This window comes from Labeo rohita, unplaced genomic scaffold (assembly GCF_022985175.1).
Source record: "Labeo rohita strain BAU-BD-2019 unplaced genomic scaffold, IGBB_LRoh.1.0 scaffold_104, whole genome shotgun sequence".
Classification (NCBI taxonomy): domain Eukaryota; kingdom Metazoa; phylum Chordata; class Actinopteri; order Cypriniformes; family Cyprinidae; genus Labeo; species Labeo rohita.
Window position 1 is genome coordinate 57061 of NW_026127164.1, and position 21971 is coordinate 79031.

Below are 21971 nucleotides of genomic sequence, written 5' to 3' on the forward strand. Positions count from 1 at the left end.
TGAATATCAATAATTATAAAAATAAGTCAAACTTTTGACTCACTGTCACAAAGAGACACCAAAGCATTTGAAGGGGATGGGGCTGCTTTTAGTAATACACCTATACTCCTGAACAGAATGAGATATCTACGCCAAACTCAAGACTAGGGATGGGTACCGAAACCCGGTACTTAATCGGTCCCGGTGCCTAATTATAAAAGACCGAAGTATTGATAAGCTCTGACGTTAACGGTTCTGCTGTCGGTACTGGAGAAATTTTAAAAATAAATTTCCTATTTATTATTGCTAAATAAACATTACCTAGCATATTTTACCTGACCAGCCTTTTGTAATTTGCGATAATATTCGTTATTCGCCTGCACTGCAGTTATTTGCAATCTCACGCACGAAATGTAGTCCGCAGTACACAGAGCTCGCGCGCACACAACACGAGAGAGCTCGCGCTTATGGAGTGACGATGGCGGAGAGAGCCAAACGATCCAAAGCAGTGGTTGCCAAACTGGGGAGCGCGGCAAGGCTAGTGTACTTTTGTATTTTTATAGAAATTCGAAAAAGATAAACGGCCGAAAATATCTGCCGCGCAGTCCGGCAGTATTCACACCACTCAATGTGTGACGCTCCGCTTAATATTCCGCTTTATGAATGTGTGTTCCGTTGAGTTGCGCACGGCCCATATGAATGCTCCACTCGTGTACCGCTTGTGCTCAACGGAAATACAAAGACCGTTCAAATAACGCGCCGACAGAAAATGTCTATGTATACTTGTTCCTGTTTGCAATAGCGTCGCATACTGTGCTGTAACATGCTGTAATTCTGCTGTACTGGACAACACTGGTAAAATGACGCGACCCTCTCGTGACTGTTTGCTCTGATCACATGCTCTGATAATAACAGCTTTGTAGTACTATACATTATTTTGATAATTAGTCAAAAAAAAAATAAAAATGGTATATCTGATTCTGTTTCATAGAACTGAATAATTTTTTTTTTAATTTAGTATATTTTTTATTCAGTAATATTATTGAGTTAAATTAAAAAGTCTAACAAAACGACTATATTAATTAATAAAATAATAAATAATTATTACAAAGCAGTTTCAGCCAAGAATTTTCATTTCGGTACATCCCTAGATTTTTATGTAAAAATAAACATTTTCAGGGTGATACAAGACCCCACTGTGAAATTATCTTGGTTATTATATGGCTACTTGACACATATGTAAATAATTTAACACAAAATATGAATTTCATCATATTTTATTACCTCAAGACGACTCGCAGTACCCGCTGCAGCTGTCTGTTATCAGTTATAGAGGGTTTTTGTCGCAAAATAACAGACCACTGATGGTGCAATTGATATCAGAAATGAGAACTGCCGTTAGCCGAGTAAAATTATGAATGAATGACGCATAGACATAGTTCTGCTGTAAACATGGACACGTTTTTGAAAGACAACAAGTGCCAGGTAAATGTAAAGTAGATGATGAATCTACTTCAAATATCACAACTACAACAAAGAGAAGAAAATATGAGAAAATCTGTTTAAAAAACAATGAATGCTGTTATAGAACAAAAAACAGTACATAGTAAAGCTGCATGCTTTATTTTTAATGTTTCTACTCTAAAAGTGACTAGTTTCTTGTTTCGTTTTTTTCAGTAAGTTGTCACACACTGAATTTTAATTATTACATTTCAAATAAATCCTTCTGAAGCTGTGTTTATGTTTATGTGTAAATGCAGGGGTGGGGCTTACATTTTTTTATTCTGCAAAAGGGGGGGCCGGCAGAAAAATTTGGGAACCACTGCTTTAAATCAATGTATATTCATTTACAAGAAAATTGTGTTTATTTATGTTTTACAATCATTGGTTTTGTTTGTGTAATAGATATTTGCTCAAACATTGGTGTTTGCTAAGCTATAGATAATTATTTTACATTTAAAAAATAAAGTGTTATTTCTGTTCTCAATTTGTTTCATTTTTTTAATGAAAAAACACAACAAAAAGTACCGATAAGAGTACTGTTAAAGTACCCAATCGATAAGTGGTATCGATAGAAGTAGTAATACCGTTAAAACCTTAACGATACCCATCCCTACTCAAGACACTGATGTAAGAGCTCAATCTGAGGCTGCAGGACAAAAATCACAGAGATTGGCCACTTGGTGGCGCTATAAGAGGGAAAAAACATACCTATACAACCATTTGTCCTATCAATGTAAAAAAATCACTGTGCTCAGTCTTGGTCCAAACTGCCACAAGTGTCTCAAAAAGCATGACCGCCATTGGCCGATGAAATTTGAGCACCTGTTAGACAAGTTAACGGAGGCCGATTGGAACGAAACTGAGTGATATCACATTTTTCAAGGGTGTAAACGATTGTTTGTCACACAGTTTTTCGCACATACATGTGATATTTATTTAATTCTGAACAACTTTGCCTCTAGAACCACTGCTGTCAATCAGATCATTTGTTAAAGGAGAATCAACTTCCAAAACAAAGATTCACAGATAATGTACTCACCCCCTTGTCATCCAAGATGTTCATGTCTTTCTGTCTTCAGTCATAAAGAAATTATGTTTTTTGAGTTAAACATTTCAGGATTTTTCTCCATATAATGGACTGATATGGTGCCCCGATTTTGAACTTCCAAAATGCAGTTTAAATGCAGCTTCAAACGATCACAAATGCCAAGGAAGAATGGTCTTATCTAGCGAAACGATCGGTTATTTTCATAAAAATAATACAATTTAAAATGTCAAACGCTCGTCTTGTCTTTCTCTCCCTGAACTCTGTGTATTCTGACTCAAGACAGTTTGTATGTGGAAAAACTCCAATCGTATTTTCTCCCTCAACTTCAAAAATCATTTCAGAATCATCCTACATCACTGCAGAAGAACAGACACAGTGTTTACAAAGAAGATCAAACACCCTCAACAAAAAAGGTAAAACAGTGATATAGGACGATTCTGAAGTTGAGGGAGAAAATACGATCGGAGTTTTTCCACATACACTAACTGACATGAACCAGAATAAAAAGAGTTCAGACAGAGTAAGACAAGACGAGTGTTTGACATTAAAACATATAGAAATGGTATTATTTTTATTAAAATAACCAATCATTTCGCTAATAAGACCCTTCTTCCTCGGCTGAGATCTTTACAACCACATTTGTGATCGTTTGAAGCTGCATTTAAACTGTATTTTGGAAGTTCAAAATCAGGGCACCATATCAGTCCATTATATGGAGAAAAATGCTGAAATGTTTTCCTCAAAAAACATAATTTCTTTATGACTGAAGAAAGAAAGACGTGAACATCTTGGATGACAAAGAGGGTGAGTACATTATTGTAAATTGTTGTTCTGGAAGTGACTTTTCCTTTAAATGATTGAGATGATGTCAAAAACTTACTTTTGTGAACTAGTCCTAAGTTTTTCACTCGATCTGGGAAAAAATCACTGCAGTACAATTCTCTGGACTCTCTAGGTCAATAATTATCAAAAACATGTTGAAATTTTCCCTTTGGGAAGTTCTAATGGGGTCATTTAGAAAAGGGGCCTGTCCAAATTTACCTAAAATCCTCTAAAGTCTAAAGGAAAAACAAAAACTTCACCAAACCTGCTGAGCACATGAGACGGGTGATTCTACACAAGCATGCAAAGATTTAAGGAGATCAGACCACATCTGGTGCTATAACAGTCAAAACATCATATTTCATATGATAAATTACCTGGATTTGCAAAAAAGGCTACATAATGTCTTTTTTTGATACTTAAATGCCTTAAAATGCTTGAACTCTAGTAATCACTGCTTGCAGCTACAGTAGATTTAAAATCGAGTTTGTTTCAACTGATATTTTCATTACTAATAGTGACATATATGAATGATGATTAATTTCAGATGATTGATGTTGAATTGACTGACGTCTCCGGCTAAAGAAACATGTAGGTTTAACTGTAGTTTCTTCATTGTTTGCGTCTCCTCAGGTGCAATTCTGGGCTTCATGCTGGGCGTCTTCCAGATCCCGCTGAAGGAGTGTGAGGATCTCTACAGGAAGTTGAGCTCTGACGTCTTCAAGCAGAACGTGATCGTGGGGACGGTGAAGATGAGCTGGAGTCACGCTTTCTACGACAGCGAGATCTGGGAGAAAGTGCTGAAGTGAGTGTCAGAAACCTGAGAATGTGTGGTGTTTCCTGAAATCCGACTGTTCCTCTGATCCTCCTCACAGGGAGAAGATGGGCTCGGACCTGCTGATCGAGACCACGCGAGACCCCCACTGTCCCAAAGTACGTCAGTGAACACTTCCTTCTTACTGAGATCATGAATGAACACTGAGACACATTACAAAATCAGTCATGAGAAACACGTTTGAAATACTTTCATGAATAAATACACATTTTGGTAAAATAAATCAATAATAAAAATGGAAAAACTGTTAACAACAAAAATAAAAAAAAATAATTCAATAATAAAAACAGTTTCAAAATAACAAAAATACACATTTTGGTAAAATAAATCAATAATAAAAAATGGATTTAAATAAAGAAATAATATAAAATAAATCTCAGTGCACATTAACTCTCATTTTTAGCTGACTACACATAAATTAATAAATAATAAAAATGCTTTCAGATTAAATTACATGCATGAACATTTTAGTTTAAGCAACAGATAGGATTAAAATAAATAAAAACATTAGATAAATAAATAAATATTTTCAGAGTGCAGTGCTATAGTGAGCAGCAAAAGAAATGTGATAATATTGGAGCTATTGTAGTTATGTTGGGGAAACTATATATATATAACTATATAAGTAATATATATATAAAAAAGTTTTTGGATAAAATAAATTATATTTGAATAAAATAATAAAATAAATGATAACTGATATATATATATATATAAAAAACATATTTATAAAAAACTAAAACAATATCAAATATGTATATGTGTAAATATGAAGAAAAAAAATATAAAATATGTCATTTTTATTTTATATTTTACATGTTTTATTTCAGCTAATTGGCGCAGCAACATTTCTCATTTTTGTTTACTTTAACATCATGTACTAAAATAACTAAAAACTAAAACTGAATTAGAAAATTACTCAGACTTGAACTAAAATTAAGTTGAAAATGGAAAATATAAAAAAAAAATCTAATTCAAAATATTAATAAAAATTCACATTTCTACTAAAATAACTGAATTTAATGTAATATAAACTAAATATTTTCCACATATTTATACATTTTTTCCACAGTATACATTTTCTACATAATATTTTCCACATATTTATAATATTAATTAGGTTTCACAGTTTAAAAGTGACCCCTGACCACAAAACTAGTCATAAGGGTCAATATTTTGAAATTCAGATTAATGCATCATCTGAAAGCTAAATTAATAAGCTTTCCATTGATGTGTGGTATATATTACTAATAAAAATCAAAAATTAAGTTTTGATATATTTACAGTAGGAAATTGACATAATATCTTCATGGATCATGATCTTTACTTCATATCCTAACAGTGCAGCTGCTGTGTTTGTCCACCAGGTGTCGGCGGTGAGCACAGTGGTGAATCGTGGTCCTCCGGTGAAGGCCTTCGTGTTCAGGAACTACAGTCTGCCGGTCGGGGTGCGTTCGCATTACCGCGGATCCTGCAGACACCGGCTGTGGGAGGCCATCAGAGCCTCGTCCGCCGCGCCGGGATACTTCCAGGAGTTCGCGCTGGGAAACGACCTGCACCAGGTACGACCGATCCCGATGACGCACCTGCTGAACGATTGTTCACGTGTCCAGAAACACACAGTCAGCAGGAGCCGAGAGCTGCGTCTCACCACAGAAAACCATCATGAATCACACAGCAGCAGAGACACAAATGAAGCTTCACACGTTCAGTGAGAGAAAATATGTATAAAAATATTTGTAAATTACAAACAATAAAAAAAAAATAAAATAGATAAATAATTAAAATATTTGTAAATTAAAAAAAAAACAAAAAAATAAAATAGATAAATAATGAAAATATCCAAAATATAAACAAAAAATATATATAAAAAATAAATTAGATAATGAAAATATTTGTAAATTAAAAAAATTAATAAAACAACAAAAAATAAATTAAAATAGATAAAAATTAAAATATTTGTAAGTTTAAACAAATAAAAAAAAATAGATAAATAATGAAAATACTTAAAATAAAAAATAAATGAAAATAGATAATGAAAATATTTGCTTAATAATATTTGCTTAATAAAAATAATTAAAAACAATAAAACAAAAAATAAAATAAAAAATAAATGAAAGGAAAATAGATAATGAAAATATTTATAAATGAAAAAATGTAAAAATAAATTAAAATAGATAATGAAAATATTTGTAAATTAAAAAAAAAAATAAAATAAAAGCTGTACGAATAAAATAAAACAAAATAGATAAACAATGAAAATATTTGTAAATTAAAAATAAACAATAAAAAATAAATTAAAATAGATAATGAAAATATTTGCTTAATAATAAAAATAATTAAAAACAATAAAACAAAAAATAAAATTAAAAATAAATGAAAGGAAAATAGATAATGAAAATATTTGTAAATAAAACAAAAATGTAAGAATAAAATAAAACCAATTAAAATGGATAAATAATGAAAATATTTGTAAATAAAAAAATAAAATAAAATAGATAAATAATGGAAATATTTGTAAATAAAAAACAATAAAACAAAAATTCTTTAACAGAAGTAGGAGTCGAATCAAATCAAAATGTATGTATAATAAACAGTGTGCACCAAATAACTGCAATAAAATACAAAGATAAAGATAATGAAAATACAGCAAAAGCAAATAAAATGCACTAAAATAAACTCATATAAACTCTAAATCTAATCTGAAGCAGTAGTTCACACAGCAGCAAACGCCTCATCAGAATTAGTTTGTGAATCAGTCAGTGCTCCTGCCGTGTTTTCTTCGTTCAGTCAGTTCAGACGCTGTAATATAAAGTGGTGTGGTTGTGTTATTTTTGTGCTTCCCGTCCCGGATCCGCAGCTACAGTAAAATCTGCTGGTTTTCCCAGCGGCGCTGTACATTCAGCAGTTTCTGAGGAACTAATTACAGGATGAAGGAGATTATTTGATGAGCTCCTCATTAACACACGCTCCTGTAACGATCCGCTGCTGTCGGCACGAACAGACGGACGTTTGTTCTCAGACTGACGCAGAGGAACGTCCAGTCATGGATGTGGGTTTGTGACGTCTGTAAATGTCACAATGTGCTCATTTCTGCTGGAGATTCCCTGAAAACACCAGACCGTACAGCTCAGAGACACACGCCGTCTCAATCCAGACATCTGACAAACGACACACGCCAGAGGAATGACATTGTTACGCATTTATACTGATCTCTGTATTTTCTGACCTGAAGTTGGACCAGTGTGAAATGTTGCTATTTTCATATACACTTAAAATACATTCATTTCATCATATGGATTAATTCCGACAGAACCGCACAAGATAAATGTCCTACAGTTGTGTAAAAGCTATAATAAAAAGCATAATAATAATAAATAAATAAATAAATAAATACGTTTTTTTAAATAATAAATAATAAATACATATTTTACTGTGAAATAGTAAAATAAATTGTAAAAATTAATAATAATAATAGTAATAATAATAATAAATACATATTTTTATTTTACTGTGCAATAGTATAATTGCAACTAATACATGTATATTTCTTAATTCTTGATTTTTAAAAAAATATTTTAAATATTAATAATAACAAAAAAATAAATAAATATAGTTTATGTCAGTGCAATAATATTATTGCAACACTAATTAATTTCCTAATTGATTTTTTGCTTTATGTATTTTTTAACAATAACAAAAATATCAATTAGAATAATATTATTAATATGACACATTATTAATAATAATATTAATATTAAATATTGTTTTTTTTTTTACAGTACAATAATATTATTGCAATAGCAGTATATTTTTAATAGTTTTTTTGTTTTGTAATTTTAAAAATAACGTGAATTTGAAAAATGATAATTTAATAATAATATGTTATTATTATTTTGTATCTTTTGGAAAATATATATTAGAATATATTACAAATGTACATAAGAATAAAAATACAAAATATAAGGTATTGCTACTATTAATATAGTTTTTGTGTCTAGTATTGTTAGAATAGTAATGTGCTTTTTAACAGATTTTTTGTGTTTTAAAATAATAAAATAAAAATATTAGTGTTAATAATAATAATAATAATTGTTATTATTATTATTATTATTAAATATTTTTTTAATTTTACTGTGGAATAGTATTATTGCAACAGTAGTACATTTCTTAATTGATTTTGTTTTATATTTAATAAATAAAATATTTTTTGATTAAAAACTACATCAATAATAATAATAAATATAGTTTATTTTACAGTTCAATAATATTATTGCAACAGTAATTTATTTCTTAATAGATTTTTTGTTTTTAACAATAATAAAAATATTTCTTAGAATACTAATGTAATATAATATATTATTAAAAATATACAACTAACATTTACAATAATATTAAATTATAGTTTTTATTTGACAGTGCAATAGTATTATTGCAATAATTTATTAATGGATTTTTTTGTTTTGTATTTTTTAAATATTAAAAGTATAAATTTAAAAAATAATACTGTTAATAATTAGTAGTTATTATTATTATTTTATATATTTAGAAAAATAATATAACAATAAGAATATATTAGAATAATAATAAAAGTATGATACTGTTATTATTAATAATTTAATTAGTTTTTATTTTACAGTGTAATAGTATTATCAGAATAGTAGTATACTTCTTAATTGATTTGGGTTTTTTTGTATTTGAAAATAATATAATAATAATATTTATTTATTTATTTATTATTATATTAGATGCATTGAGTCAAATGAATCTCAGTGTTTGTGTGTAAAAGGCCATTAATGTGTTTACCACAGATGAAGTGTTTCTGTGCTGAACTACAGAATTAAACATCAGTGGCGTTAGAAGCTCCGAACCCTTTCAGTTTCTAATTGTGTGTTTGATTCTGAAGTGTTTAAGTGATTCATGAGAGTCATTTGTGGTCGTACGAATGATTCTCAGATGAGCGTTTCAGATCCTCGTCTGAGTTTGAGCTGCATCTTTACGAGATGCGATTAAAGAAGTAATTGACAATTAACCGCAGCTCGTGACGAGCAGCATCGCTCTTCTGCTACCCACAATCCCACAGCACTGCGTTATTCACTGCTGATGTTACAGCCCGAGGGCAGGTCTCTCGCTCTCTCTCTCGCTCTCTCTCTCTCTCACATTCCTCTTCAGAACAACTTGAACCTCCTTTAAGGCCTGTGACTTCAGAGGTCAAAGGTCAGAGGTCACAGAGCTGAAGCCGTCAGAGTAATTAGATAATGAGGCGTAAAGACCTCGTGCCCTGATCGAGTGTGAGACACAGTCTTCACTACATGAGCCGCTGACTACTAAGGGAGCGTCATACATGCATTTCCAATACAAAACTAGATTAAAAAAAAGTTTGTCAAGACACACTTTAAGTCGGCTTGAGAAAGTCGGACCAGAAAATTTAAAAAAGTTTTGTTTAAATGTTTTTCAGTCTAAAATAGTTTGAAGTTTAAAGTAGTTTTAAAAGGTTAAATTTTTAATGCAGTCAGATAGGTGATTAACGTTAGTACGATTCTAACATTAGCAACATTAACATTAGCAAGTTACTAGCACGTTTTTAACATGATTAGCAAGTTGTTACATGTTGCTAGTCTGTTTTTAGCATGATTAGCATGTTGCTAGCATAATTAACAAGTTGTTAGCATGTTGCTAGCATGATTAGCAGGCTGGTAGCATGTCTCTAGCACAATTAGCAAGTTGTTAGCATGTTGCTAGCAAAATTAACAAGTTGTTAGCATGTTGCTAACATGATTAGCTGTTTTTTAGCATGTTTTTAACATGACTAGCCAGTTGCTATCATGTTTCTAGCATGATTATCAAGTTGTTAGCATGTTGCTTGTCTGTTTCTAGCATGATTAGCATCTTACTAGCATGTTGCTAGCATGATTTAAAAAGTTGTTTTAGCATGTTTTAGCATAATTATCAAGTTGTTAGCATGTTGCTAGCATGTTTCTAACATGATTAGCAAGTTGTTAACATGTTTCTAGCATGACTAGCCAGTTGCTAGTCTGTTTCTAGCATGATTAGCAGGTTGGTAGCATGTCTCTAGAACAATTAGCAAGTTGTTAGCATGTTTCTAACATTATTAGCTGGTTTTTAGATGTTTTTAACATGATTCACGAGTTGTTAACATGTTTCTAGCATGATTATCAAGTTGTTAGCATGTTGCTAGTCTGTTTCTAGCATGATTAGCATGTTACTAGCATGTTGCTAGCATGATTTAAAAAGTTGTTAGCATGTTTTAACATAATTATCAAGTTGTTAGCATATTGCTAGCATGTTTCTAGCATGATTAGCAAGTTGTTAACATGTTTCTAACATGACTAGCCAGTTGCTAGTCTGTTTCTAGCATGATTAGCGAGCTACTAGCATGACTGTAGTTGCTAGGCTAGGCTAGTGATAGATTAAATGAGTTTGAATGGATTATAAATACACATTCTGTCAGTGTAAGTCTGTGGGATTTTTCCCAGTTTTAATTGTCATTTTTAGGAAAATTGTAAGTCGGATCAGTTTGAAGATCTGAACTGGAGTTTGGAGTTTGTAGAGTTAAAATCTAGGACGAGTTAGAGTTGATAATTTAGTCTCAGAAGAAGAATAACTCCAACTTAATCAAATAAAACAATAAAAGTATCCTTTGAGGGCAGTGAAGTCAGCTCTGATGAGGTTCAGTTAATAATGTGACAAGTGAATATGTGTGAAACTTACAGGAATATTGGATAAAAAGCTCATTTCTATTAGAAACGGTGAGTTCTTGTGGATACACAAATGGATCAAATGAAAGTGTCAGCAGGGGTGCAAATACAGGAGATAATGAAATAAAATAAAACAACAATAATAAAACTTAAAATCAAGCACAATAACACTTGGTTTTGTAAAACGCTTAAAATTGGGCTCCATTTTGCCTCAGAAACATGCAATAAAAGTTAATTTATGAATTATATTTTTAATCAGCATTTCTCTCATGGTGATTTTGGCTTTAATATAGTGACAATTGCCTGCTTTATATCTGTTATTCAGTTCATCGTCTTAAGCTATGAAGTGTTTGAAAGCTGGAAAGTTTTGAAAGCTTTTACAGCTGTACAGAGAGTAAATAATGCACAAATCTGTACATAAATCTCCTGTTCCAGATTCATACATTATTATTATTTATTTTAAGTTCTTATTCTATTTAAATGTTTTGTCTGTTCTCATGTCAGATATGCATGTATGCATGTGTGTACCAGGAGCACCTTAAAAAACCACACTGCGCACACTTGGCGAATAAAGCTAATTCTGATTCTGAAAGCTTATGATTCGACATGAAGAAGCAGGAAAGAGACACCGTTATGTTTGTGATCAGAAAATTATTATCTGCTAAAGTCCTGGCTTTTTTTTTTGTTTGTTTTTTAAAGCTTTTCATACAGAATTGTATGTTACTTTTGAGTCTATTTGTGCTTCTTTTATATTGTTCCTGCTCTCAAACAAGTCCAGGACTGTCATGTAGAATCAGGATTCATTTGAATGTGTCTCGTTTGACTGCTGGTTAATTCTGAGTGACAGATTTGGGATAAGAGATAAAGAACTGAATTCAGTGAATTTAGTAAACCTGACAACAGTTACTGAGTGTACAGTTCAGGATATTATAAAATATTTTTCTAGCACCAATTACTCATTATGTGAATTTATCAATTAGACAATCTACATTCCCAAATTATTGGAAGCAGGGTTAGTTACCCCAGTTTTCAATACAGCTGATCCAAAGAATGTGGCAAATTATAGGCCGATTTCAATTCTTGTCAGTAGTGTCCTAAATAGTAGAAAAAGTAGTATCTGAGCAAATTGTGAATGTTTTAGATACACAAAACAATTTGTTGTGTCCTGTGCGATTTGGGTTTCGTAAACAGCATTTGATAGAAACTGGTGTATGTTATTTTATTGAGCAAATTAGACAAAGGTGGGGTGATGAGGGCTGTGTTCCTTGATTGACAAAAGGCATTCGATACACTAAATCATAATATTTTAGTATCTAAATGATCATACTTTAATTTCTCAAAAGACACAACAAAATGGATCGAGGCCCTTACTCTTTAGTATTTGAATGACTTTCCAGATGTTTGTCCTGATGTGCATATTCAAATATATGCAGATGATTTATGTACATGACAAAACAAAAGAACAGGTGGCACAAAAATTTTAGATGGGTTTACTCAGTGCTGTTTAACATTGAATGTTCAGAAACGTTTAAAAAATCTTGGCCATGTTTACACTAGTGCATTTTCATTTTAAAGCAACGTTTTTGATCTTTAATCTTTTCTGATTTTTCGTATTGTATTACTTCATGGTCACAAGCAGGAAAATCTACTCTTAGACCTTTATATAATTTTTGTATAAACATGCTTTAAAAGTATTTGACAAGAAACCCAACAGACATCATCGTTTAATTATCAAGAAGTAATTCATTTGACAGTTTTGTTGTGTTCTACAATTGTTTAATGTACAAAATTGTTAATAATCTTGCACCTTCACCACTTGAAAGAATTTGTTTTCACTTGTAATGAAAATATAAGACAAACTAGAGCCTCATGAAGAGGTGATTGTGTTACTGATTCTGGTGGGTCAGCTTTTTCTGTAAGAGCTGTTAATCACTGGACTAGTTTACCAATTAACGGCAGTGTTTCACTTTAGCACAGTTCAAGTTGCAGTTGAAAATGTAGTTAAAGATGAGTCAGGTGTGTGATCGTTGAGTATTTCTGTATCTTGAATGGCTACATAACTTTGAGTTGTAAATTTTTTTTAATTTTTGAAGGGGGATACTTTGTAGTATTTATAGGGGATTTTTGTGGAAATTTGGATTGTATGTAGGGCATTACACTCCTTATTTTTTAAATTATGGAGAGGTGATTTTATTGTACATGGCATTATATTGATGTTTCTGTTTTATAATTTGTTATGGTACTCTCCTGCCCAGGGACAGCAGATGAAATTTAGTTTTGTAGCTAATTCTGGGGCAGTTTTTTGACTGTCTGTTGTCTAATAGCTGTGGTGGTTAGAGCCTTGAGGCGTCTAAAGAGACGCAAATGTGAGGCCATTCAGGGTTTTTATCGCCACTACACAGCGGCTCATTCCTGTTGGTTGACCGTCCTTCGCCGGTTCGTGTCCCACGCATGTATAAATCATTGCGTTTTAAGGAGCCTGCCACAGTTAAGAGACAAAGATCAGAGATGTCCCTCTTTGTCAGACCCAGGTTCCTCAGTGCTCTTCCAGACGGTCCATTCATCAACCGCTTCAAGAGCATTATGGGTTTTATGAAAGATGTCGTAGTTGTAATGATGGGCTCCACCCACGTTGTGGAAGCTCCTTTTCTCAGCATAGTTTCCAGCCTCCTCAAAACTCAATTGTGGGTTAGAATGTGGTTTAGGGTCTCCTTTACTAAGCTCCTCTGCGTTTTAGGCTTTCTGGACAGGGGTTTCTCCCTCTTGCCCCTCTGGTTTTTGTTGGCAGAACTCCACCTGAATTCCCCACAGGTGAAGTCGAGGGAAGACATTCTCTGGTTTCTCTAGCCACATCCTCTGTCTTAAGATCACTACAATCCACAGAAAGGGCCGGTTGATTCACCCATTCTTCTTTAGCTTCCTTCAGGGAGGTAATTACTTCTCTTCCAGTTCTGCAAGGCCTGTTTACTGTTAGCAGGGCTTTGTGAAATGATGGTAGCTCTGTTAGAGATTGGTCAGTGGGGTTGCTGCTAGATAGCAGTATTATCATCCTCGACTTCTGCGGGATGGGAAGTGATGGACTTAGGCAGGTGATGTTCAAAGCTCCTGCTTTCAGAGGCGCATAGTTACTCCTGCCTTAACTCCCGTTAGTGCTGACTACTGCTGGTTAATCCTGGTTACCGATGGTTACTGCTGGTTAATGATGGCTACTGCTGGTTAATCCTGGTTACCGATGGTTACTGTTGGTTAATGATGGTTACTGCTGGTTAATACTGACTGCTGTTGGCTACTGCTGGTTAATTGGTTACTGTTGGTTAATGATGGTTACTGCTGACTGCTGGGTACTGCTGACTCCTGCTGGTTAATTCTGGTTACTGCTGACTACTGGTGGCTACTGCTGGTTAATGTTGACTACTGCTGGTTACTGCTGATTAATGATGGCTACTGCTGGTTACTGCTGGTTAATCCTGGTTACCGATGGTTACTGTTGGTTAATGATGGCTACTGCTGGTTTCTGCTGCTTAATTGTGGTTACCGATCGTTACTGCTGGTTAATTCTGGTTACTGCTGACTGCTGGGTACTGCTGACTCCTGCTGGTTAATTCTGGGTACTGCTGACTCCTGCTGGTTAATTCTGGTTACTGCTGACTACTGGTGGCTACTGCTGGTTAATGTTGACTACTGCTGGTTAATTGTGGTTACCGATGGTTACTGCTGGTTAATGATGGCTACTGCTGGTTACTGTTGGTTAATTGTGGTTACCGATCGTTACTGCTGGTTAATACTGGTTACTGCTGACTGCTGGGTACTGCTGACTCCTGCTGGTTAATTCTGACTACTGCGGGCTACTGCTAGTTAATGTTGACTACTGCTGGTTAATCCTGGTTAGTTACTAGAGGCCAGATGAACACGAGTAAAGCGCTACTGGACATTTGACCAGCTTTAACCAGAATTAACCAGCTGTAGTCAGCATTTAGCCCCCAGTAACCAGCATTAACCTGCAGTAATCAACAGTAACATGTGGTATCCAGGACTAACCAGCAGTAATCACCATTAACTGCTGGTTAATCCTGGTTATCGCTGGTTAGTGCTGGCTACCACTGAGTACTACTGTTGGTTACTGCTGGTTATTTGTGATTACCTATGGTTACTGTTGATTAATGCTGGTTACTGCTGGTTAATGGTGATTACTGCTGGTTAGTCCTGGTTACCAAAGGTTACTATTGATCACTGCTGGTTAATGCTGGTTACTGATGGTTAAATGCTGGCTACAGCTGGTTATTTCTGGTTAATGCTAGTTAAATGTCCAGTAGCGCTTTCCTCTGTTCATCTAGCCTCTAGTAACTGATTACAGACAGATTGACTGATTGAGATTTCTAATTAGTGCTGATATAAACACACGGATGGTGAAATTTCACCCTGTTTACTGAACCCTGTGAGTTACACAGTTCTGGTGAATAAAAGAGAGATCTGATCTCCGTCAGAGGAGCTGGAGATGGAGACCGTCAGAGCAAGAGCTCACACAACAGAGGAATAATCTGTGGAGAAAAATCATCATTTTGATTAATTTGGACATCCATTCTAATGTAATTTGTTGATCTGCTGTGCTGTTGTTTTCTGCAGATGAAGCTCATCAGAATGAACCTCTGTATCCCTCGACCTCTTTGACCTTTGACCCTGCTGTGTTTGGCTCTGCTGCTTGATGTTGCCATTTAAGTGAGAGTGACATTAGCAGGTCACGTGACCTTTGACTTGCCGATCACTGACGGCTTCACTAGACGATCGCTGTGATCGTCAGATCTAAGTTAAAGTGTTAGTGTCACCAGTAATCATTGCATGTACCTGTAATATTTAATCTCAGTGAACGGCTTGTATTCCTCTAGTAATGTTCTCTTGATATCAGTATGGAGCACTGAAGGAATCATTCAGGGATTGACATAATAAAACTATTTCAGTTATGAAGCGTTTTATAGCAGGACATCTGCATGTGTTTGTGATCACAGTAACAGCTGATGAAATCACTGATTCATTACTGCTCGTCTACAGAACGAGTCCTGACGATGCCAACCAGTGATCAAAGACTCATTGAGCTCCGTCTCCGTCTGTTTTCAGCACTGCTTGTGTCTGTTTTGCATCTTCTGTCTCTCTTGAAGCATGCTGCTGTTCTTGGCTCTGTCTGGATCTCAGTGTCTCCAGCAGCTGCTGATAGAGATGAATTACTGATCGTACACGAAGTGAGACGGATCACAGATCACCTCATTTACAGATGTTGTTATATGAGGAAACAGGAATCAAACTCTTAACATCTGCCATGGAACACATTTCAGAGTCAAACTCCATATTCAGTGGGAAATGATGTAGGGTGGGGTTTTATTTTAATTTTTATTTTACACATTCCCTCTTAATCATATGGTTATTATGTCAGGAACGGCTCAGAACAAAATTCAGATGAAATTAAAAATGAAATTTGACTCAAAAATGCCTAACTGTAACTGTTGGCTGTTTAATATTTCTGTCATAAAACACGTATCAACTGTTTAAAACTGCAGTGATGTGATGGATTCGGCGCTCAGCTAATTTGAACCAAAGCCCCGCCCCCTTTGATTTGATTGGCCGTCTCAATCATTTTGACACTGACTGACGTAAAATGAAACTTTTAAACATGATTGTGTGTGTTGTGCGTGTGCAGGACGGCGGGATGCTGATCAATAACCCCACGGCTCTGGCCATCCACGAGTGTCAGTGTCTGTGGCCGGACGTCCCGCTGCAGTGCGTGGTGTCTCTGGGGACGGGACGCTTCGAGACGGCCGGCAGAAGCAGCGTCTCCTACACCAGCCTGAAGACCAAACTCACCAACGTCATCAGCAGCGCCACCGACACCGAGGGTCAGTCACACACTCCTACAGCTCTTCCCTGTGCTTTCAGTTAGGCTTTGTGTTTTAATTTTAGTTAAAGTTTTAGTCTTTAAAATAGTCTATCAAAATAATGGCAAAAAGGGCACAAATAAATCTTAAAAAAAGGATTGTTTTTTTATTTTTTGTAGATTTATTTATTTATTACATTTTGTTGTTTGTTGTGTTTGTTTGTTTATATCCTTGGTTAGTTTGATTTTTTTTTTTAATAAGTCTGTGCAGTTTGAAGTTTTTGAGAGAAATGTCATCTTACTATCAATCTATCTTTTTAGTTTATATATTTTTGTTACTTTTTGTAGATTTATATTTATTTTGGCATCTTTGGTTAGTTTTTGATTTTTTTTAATATGTCTGTAGTTAAGATTTTGAGAGAGATCTGATCTGTCTTTTTAGTATATATATAAATTTTTTTTTTTTTTTTTTTTTTAATTAACTTTTTTTTTTTAATAATTACTGGGCTTTTTATGGTTTTGGTTATATATTAGGCTTTATATTTTAATTGTAAGTTTTAGTCTTTTTTCCTCTGTCCTACTTTACTTCCTGTCAGTATCAAAATAATGGCAAAAAGGCCAAAAATAAATCTTAAAAAAAAAAAAAAAAAAAAAAGTATTTTAAATCTTTAAAAAAAAAATAAATAAATAAATAAATAAATATATATATTGCTGTTACTTTTTGTGATTTTATTATTTATAATTATTATTTATTTGTTAGTTTTTGATTTTTTTTTTTTTTGAATATGTGTAGTTTTATTAAGTTTTAGAGAGAAATGTCATCTTAAATAAAATATGTTTTTCATATATTTTAATTTATGTTTTATTTCAATTAACATATTTTAAATAATAACTGTTTTTATTGTTTTGGCTTTTATATTTTCCTTTTTTTTAATTATATATGCAATATTCTAATTTTTAAAACAAATTAAATTCACAACTTTAGATGGAATCAGATTCAGACAAACACATGTGCACTTCCCTTTTTTCATTCATTCTCTTCATTTAGTCAAGTAAATTAATCTATTAATGCAAATAGAGTAAATAAGCAACTACATTACTGAGTTAATTTCATTAAACAATGCAAATGAAATAAACCAGCAACTATGTTTCGCAAGTCAGTTAACATTGAAAATGAGAAACATTTGTAATAAAGACAGTTTGTTATGGTTTTAGTTTAGTGATGATGGAAGAGCTCATTTTACCCAGAGTCCTTTGCTGCATGTGAGATTAAAGCTGCTGGTGCTGTAATCACGCAGGTTGTTTGTAAATCCAGATTAATTCCCTTCCTCCAAATACGAGCGCTGCGTTCACAGCCGTCACACACACGGACACCGTCAGCTGATAAAATGACCATCTGATTTGGTTGATGTGTTTTATTCATATGATCATGTGATTTATTCATCAAACATTAACAGAATCAATCTGTTCTTTTCAAATGATTCCACAACGATTCATTTTTATATAAGAACAAACTCACAATCCATCGTTTCATCCATATGTTTAATTTATACAACATTGAGCAGTGTAAATAGAGTAAACCAATAACTCAGATCATCACATATGCTGATGCAGCATTGATTAAACTAAGAGCGTCTCATTGATCAGTGATTCTCCGTGTGTGTTTGTGTTTCAGAAGTGCACACTATGCTGGACGCTCTGCTCCCGCCCAACACGTACTTCCGCTTCAACCCGTACATGAGCGAGGACGTGGCTCTGGACGAGAGTCGAGAGGAGAAGCTGGTGCAGATGCAGACGGAGGGTCTTCAGTATCTGGAGAGAAACCAGGAGAAACTCCAGCGAGCCGTCGACGAACTCAACCGAGACAAGAGAAGCGTCCAGACACTGAGCGAGTGGCTGCGGCTCCGAGCGCTCACGTACGAGAGCTTCTACAGGATATAGAGAAAAAACACACGATCCTGCACAACACATACGCACAAATCACCGCTTCAACTGTGGGACTCAGGAGGGACACTGGAAAGATGCTCACATCACCAGGACAATAGAACAGTTTCATTTTATTTTATTTTATTTTATTTTATTTTATTTTATTTTATTTTATTCTATTTTATTCTATTTTATTTATGGTTAATTTTATTTTATTTTATGGTTTATTTTATTTTATTTTATTTATAGCAAACAATCAGGGTCACATGACACAAACCAACCAATAAGGAACAAGACACATGATTTTTTGCAGTAATTTATTTTACTTTATTTTATTTTAACTTAGCTTACATTAAAAATCTGGAAGTGATGAGGGTTAAAGATGCTCACATTATCAGGGCAATAGACCACTTCAATAGACCACTTCATTTTTTACATTTTATTTTATTTTATTTTATTTTAGGGTTAATTTAATTTAAGAGACGGAGATTGGAGAATTTTACATGAAGAATTATTTGAAAAAATATCACAAAAAATAAGTCACATTTAATTCACATAATTCACATTTAATTAACACATTTTAAAGTTGCTTCACAGTAAAAAAATTAAAATAAAAAAAAATAAAACAAAAAAACAAAACAAAAATAACAGTGAATGTTAAATGTAACAGTTTTAAAACAAGCTGTACAGAAGACGATAGAGTCATTATTCAGATCAGTTCAGTTCAGAACTGTTTAATATGTGAATCTGAATTGGATTCAAACACTGATAATGATTCAGTTAGTTAAATAAGTCCTGACATTAGCTGCTGACCGCTAGAATCCTCATGAAGACTTTAATTACGCACTTTTTTAAATCACTCTCACGTTTGATCATTTATACGACTGTGAGGTGATTAATGTAATAAAGGCAGCTGCTCATGTCTTTATTTTACACTAGAATACAAAATAAACAGTCGACTGTGGCTGAACTCGATCTCTTCATGTAAAACACTACAGACTGTGAATCTTTCATGAGATTAAAGCAGCTCGTTTTATCAATCAGGGTTTGATTATGACTGACGTGATTTAAAGGTGCAGTAAATGATTTATGAGAAACACTGTTGATGTTTGAAACCATTAAAACAAACACAGCTCTACCCCTGTCTTGATAGCTCCACCCCCAAATTTACAAACATGCTATGCAACAGGCTCCTCCCCCATCATGAGTGGACACGCCCCTTACTGCTGATTGGCTAGAAGTGTGTTGTATTCGGTCTGATCCACTTTCAACAGCATTTCTCAGAAATCACTTACTGCACCTTTAACAGTTTGAAGAAGCTGCTCAAAGACGACATAACTAAGGTTTTTTCTGGTCATTTTTGTTATTTTTTTAATATAGCTATTTAGGTTTATTTAATTTTTTAGGACGCCATTTTAGTACCACGTTAAAAAAAATCTACAATTATGAGATTAAATTCGTAATATTACGAGAATAAAGTTGAAAAATCACAAGAATAAAGTTCAAAATACTATTAGAATAAAGTCAAAATATTTTGTGAATAGAGTCAAAATATTTAGAAAATAAAGTTGTAATATTATAAGAATAAAATCGAAATTATGGGAATAAAGTCAAAATATTACAAGAATAAAGTTGGAAATACTATTAGAATAACGTTGAAATATTTCAAAAATAAAGCTGTAATGTTATTAGAATAAAGTTGAAATATTTTGTGAATAAAGTTATTTGAAATATTTGAAAATAAAGTGGAAATTACATGAATAAAGTGAAAATGCTTTGAGAATAAAGTCAAAATTATAAGAATTAATTTGTAGCAATTACGAGATTAAAGTTATAATATTTTGAGAGTATAATCAAGCCTATTTCCACTTTATTCTCGTAGTATTTTGACTTGTATTATGACTTTAATCTTGTAAACTTTTCTTTTTTTTGTTAACGTGGCAGTACAGCGCTGTCGTACATTTTTAGTTTATTTTATTTTAGTTTTTTTTTTTATTTCCAGTTAGTACTTGTAATGCTTTAATCATCTTATTTCAGTTCGTTTCCAGTGCTATATTTCTGTAATATTTATATTTAATTTCCGTTTAAATAGGTTTAGTTAGTGAGCATAACCCTGTTTGATGAGTTTGAAGTCAATGACAGACTGTGTTTAGTCTGAACTCATGCTCACAGTGACCTTTGACCTCTGCTGACAGAGCATTGCAGCATTATTGACCTCCTCCTTTATAGGCCAGTGTTGTATTTGTCTAAGTTTGATCACATTTTTGCCTTGATTCACTCAGAATCAGATTGTAATTCACTCAGTCGCAGAATGAACAGATGTTTTCTGATGATGAAGATGAAGATGATGAAGAAGAGCTGCTGTGTTTAGTTTTAGCTGGATTTTTTGAATTGCTGATGCTGATGTGTCAGTATAATAAATGATGTTTGATCAGTGAGGTGTTTATTTGTGTGTTGTTCCTGTGTCTCTGTGTGATGTTGTGGTCTGTAGATCAGTGTGTTTGTGGGATTTTTCCAGCTGAGTTGATTGTGTAGTTGTCGTGTTTCTGCTCGTGTTGAACGTCTTGAACGTTCAGTCGGAGCTCAGCAGGGTTTCTGCTCGTCTGTGTGGTTTATAATGAATGTTGGTATGGTGTGTGTGTGTCTGTTTTTGTTCTCCTTCATTCTGTCGCGTGTTTCAGTGCAGTGAAAGGCAGATCGAGCTCTGACTGAGTTTAACAAACTCTTGTTTTCTCACTCGATGATCTGTTGACGTGTTAAAGCTGAACTCTAGTCAGTGTTCATGAACACTAATGAACTGGTGTGTTCTTCATCAGTGTTTTTGTCTTGTTTTCCAGAACAAAATATCTAAACAACCTCAAATCATGATGAGTGTTTTTATTTTCCTTTACTCAACCCATTGATTTTTAGAGTACAGATAGAGTTAATCTGTGTTTTTTACCTGTTTCACAAACAGACACAAATGAAGCTCTAAATCCCTCTTTTCTTTACTCAGAGTTGATCTAGACAAGTAGGGCATAAACTATATTCCTGTATTCATCCTGTGTACAGGTGTACGTTTATATTATTAATTTATTGACCATGTTTATAAAAATTAACATTATTGTTGCAGATGAACTATAACACTTTTAACATTAAATAAAGATTTTTACCAAGGTTATCTGAATCAAGTGATTTGTGAACCCGGTCCGAATCTCCGATCTGAATCAAATGATTCACGATACTTGGTCCTTCACATCGGAACTGAATTAAATGATTCGCAAAGCCGCTCGGAAA

At 33.5% G+C, this 21971-nt stretch overlaps 1 protein-coding gene across 1 annotated transcript in view; it reads left to right on the forward strand.

The window, feature by feature from the left end:
- The window catches only part of LOC127157333 (calcium-independent phospholipase A2-gamma), a 32283-nt gene extending 10312 nt beyond the window's left edge, over positions 1-21971 (forward strand). Inside the window, exons 7-11 of the mRNA XM_051100573.1 lie at positions 3986-4157; positions 4228-4285; positions 5555-5749; positions 16596-16791; positions 18445-21971. Coding sequence (XP_050956530.1) covers positions 3986-4157; positions 4228-4285; positions 5555-5749; positions 16596-16791; positions 18445-18710 — 887 coding nt within the window. The 3' untranslated portion in view covers positions 18711-21971. The remainder of the gene's footprint in view (positions 1-3985; positions 4158-4227; positions 4286-5554; positions 5750-16595; positions 16792-18444) is intronic.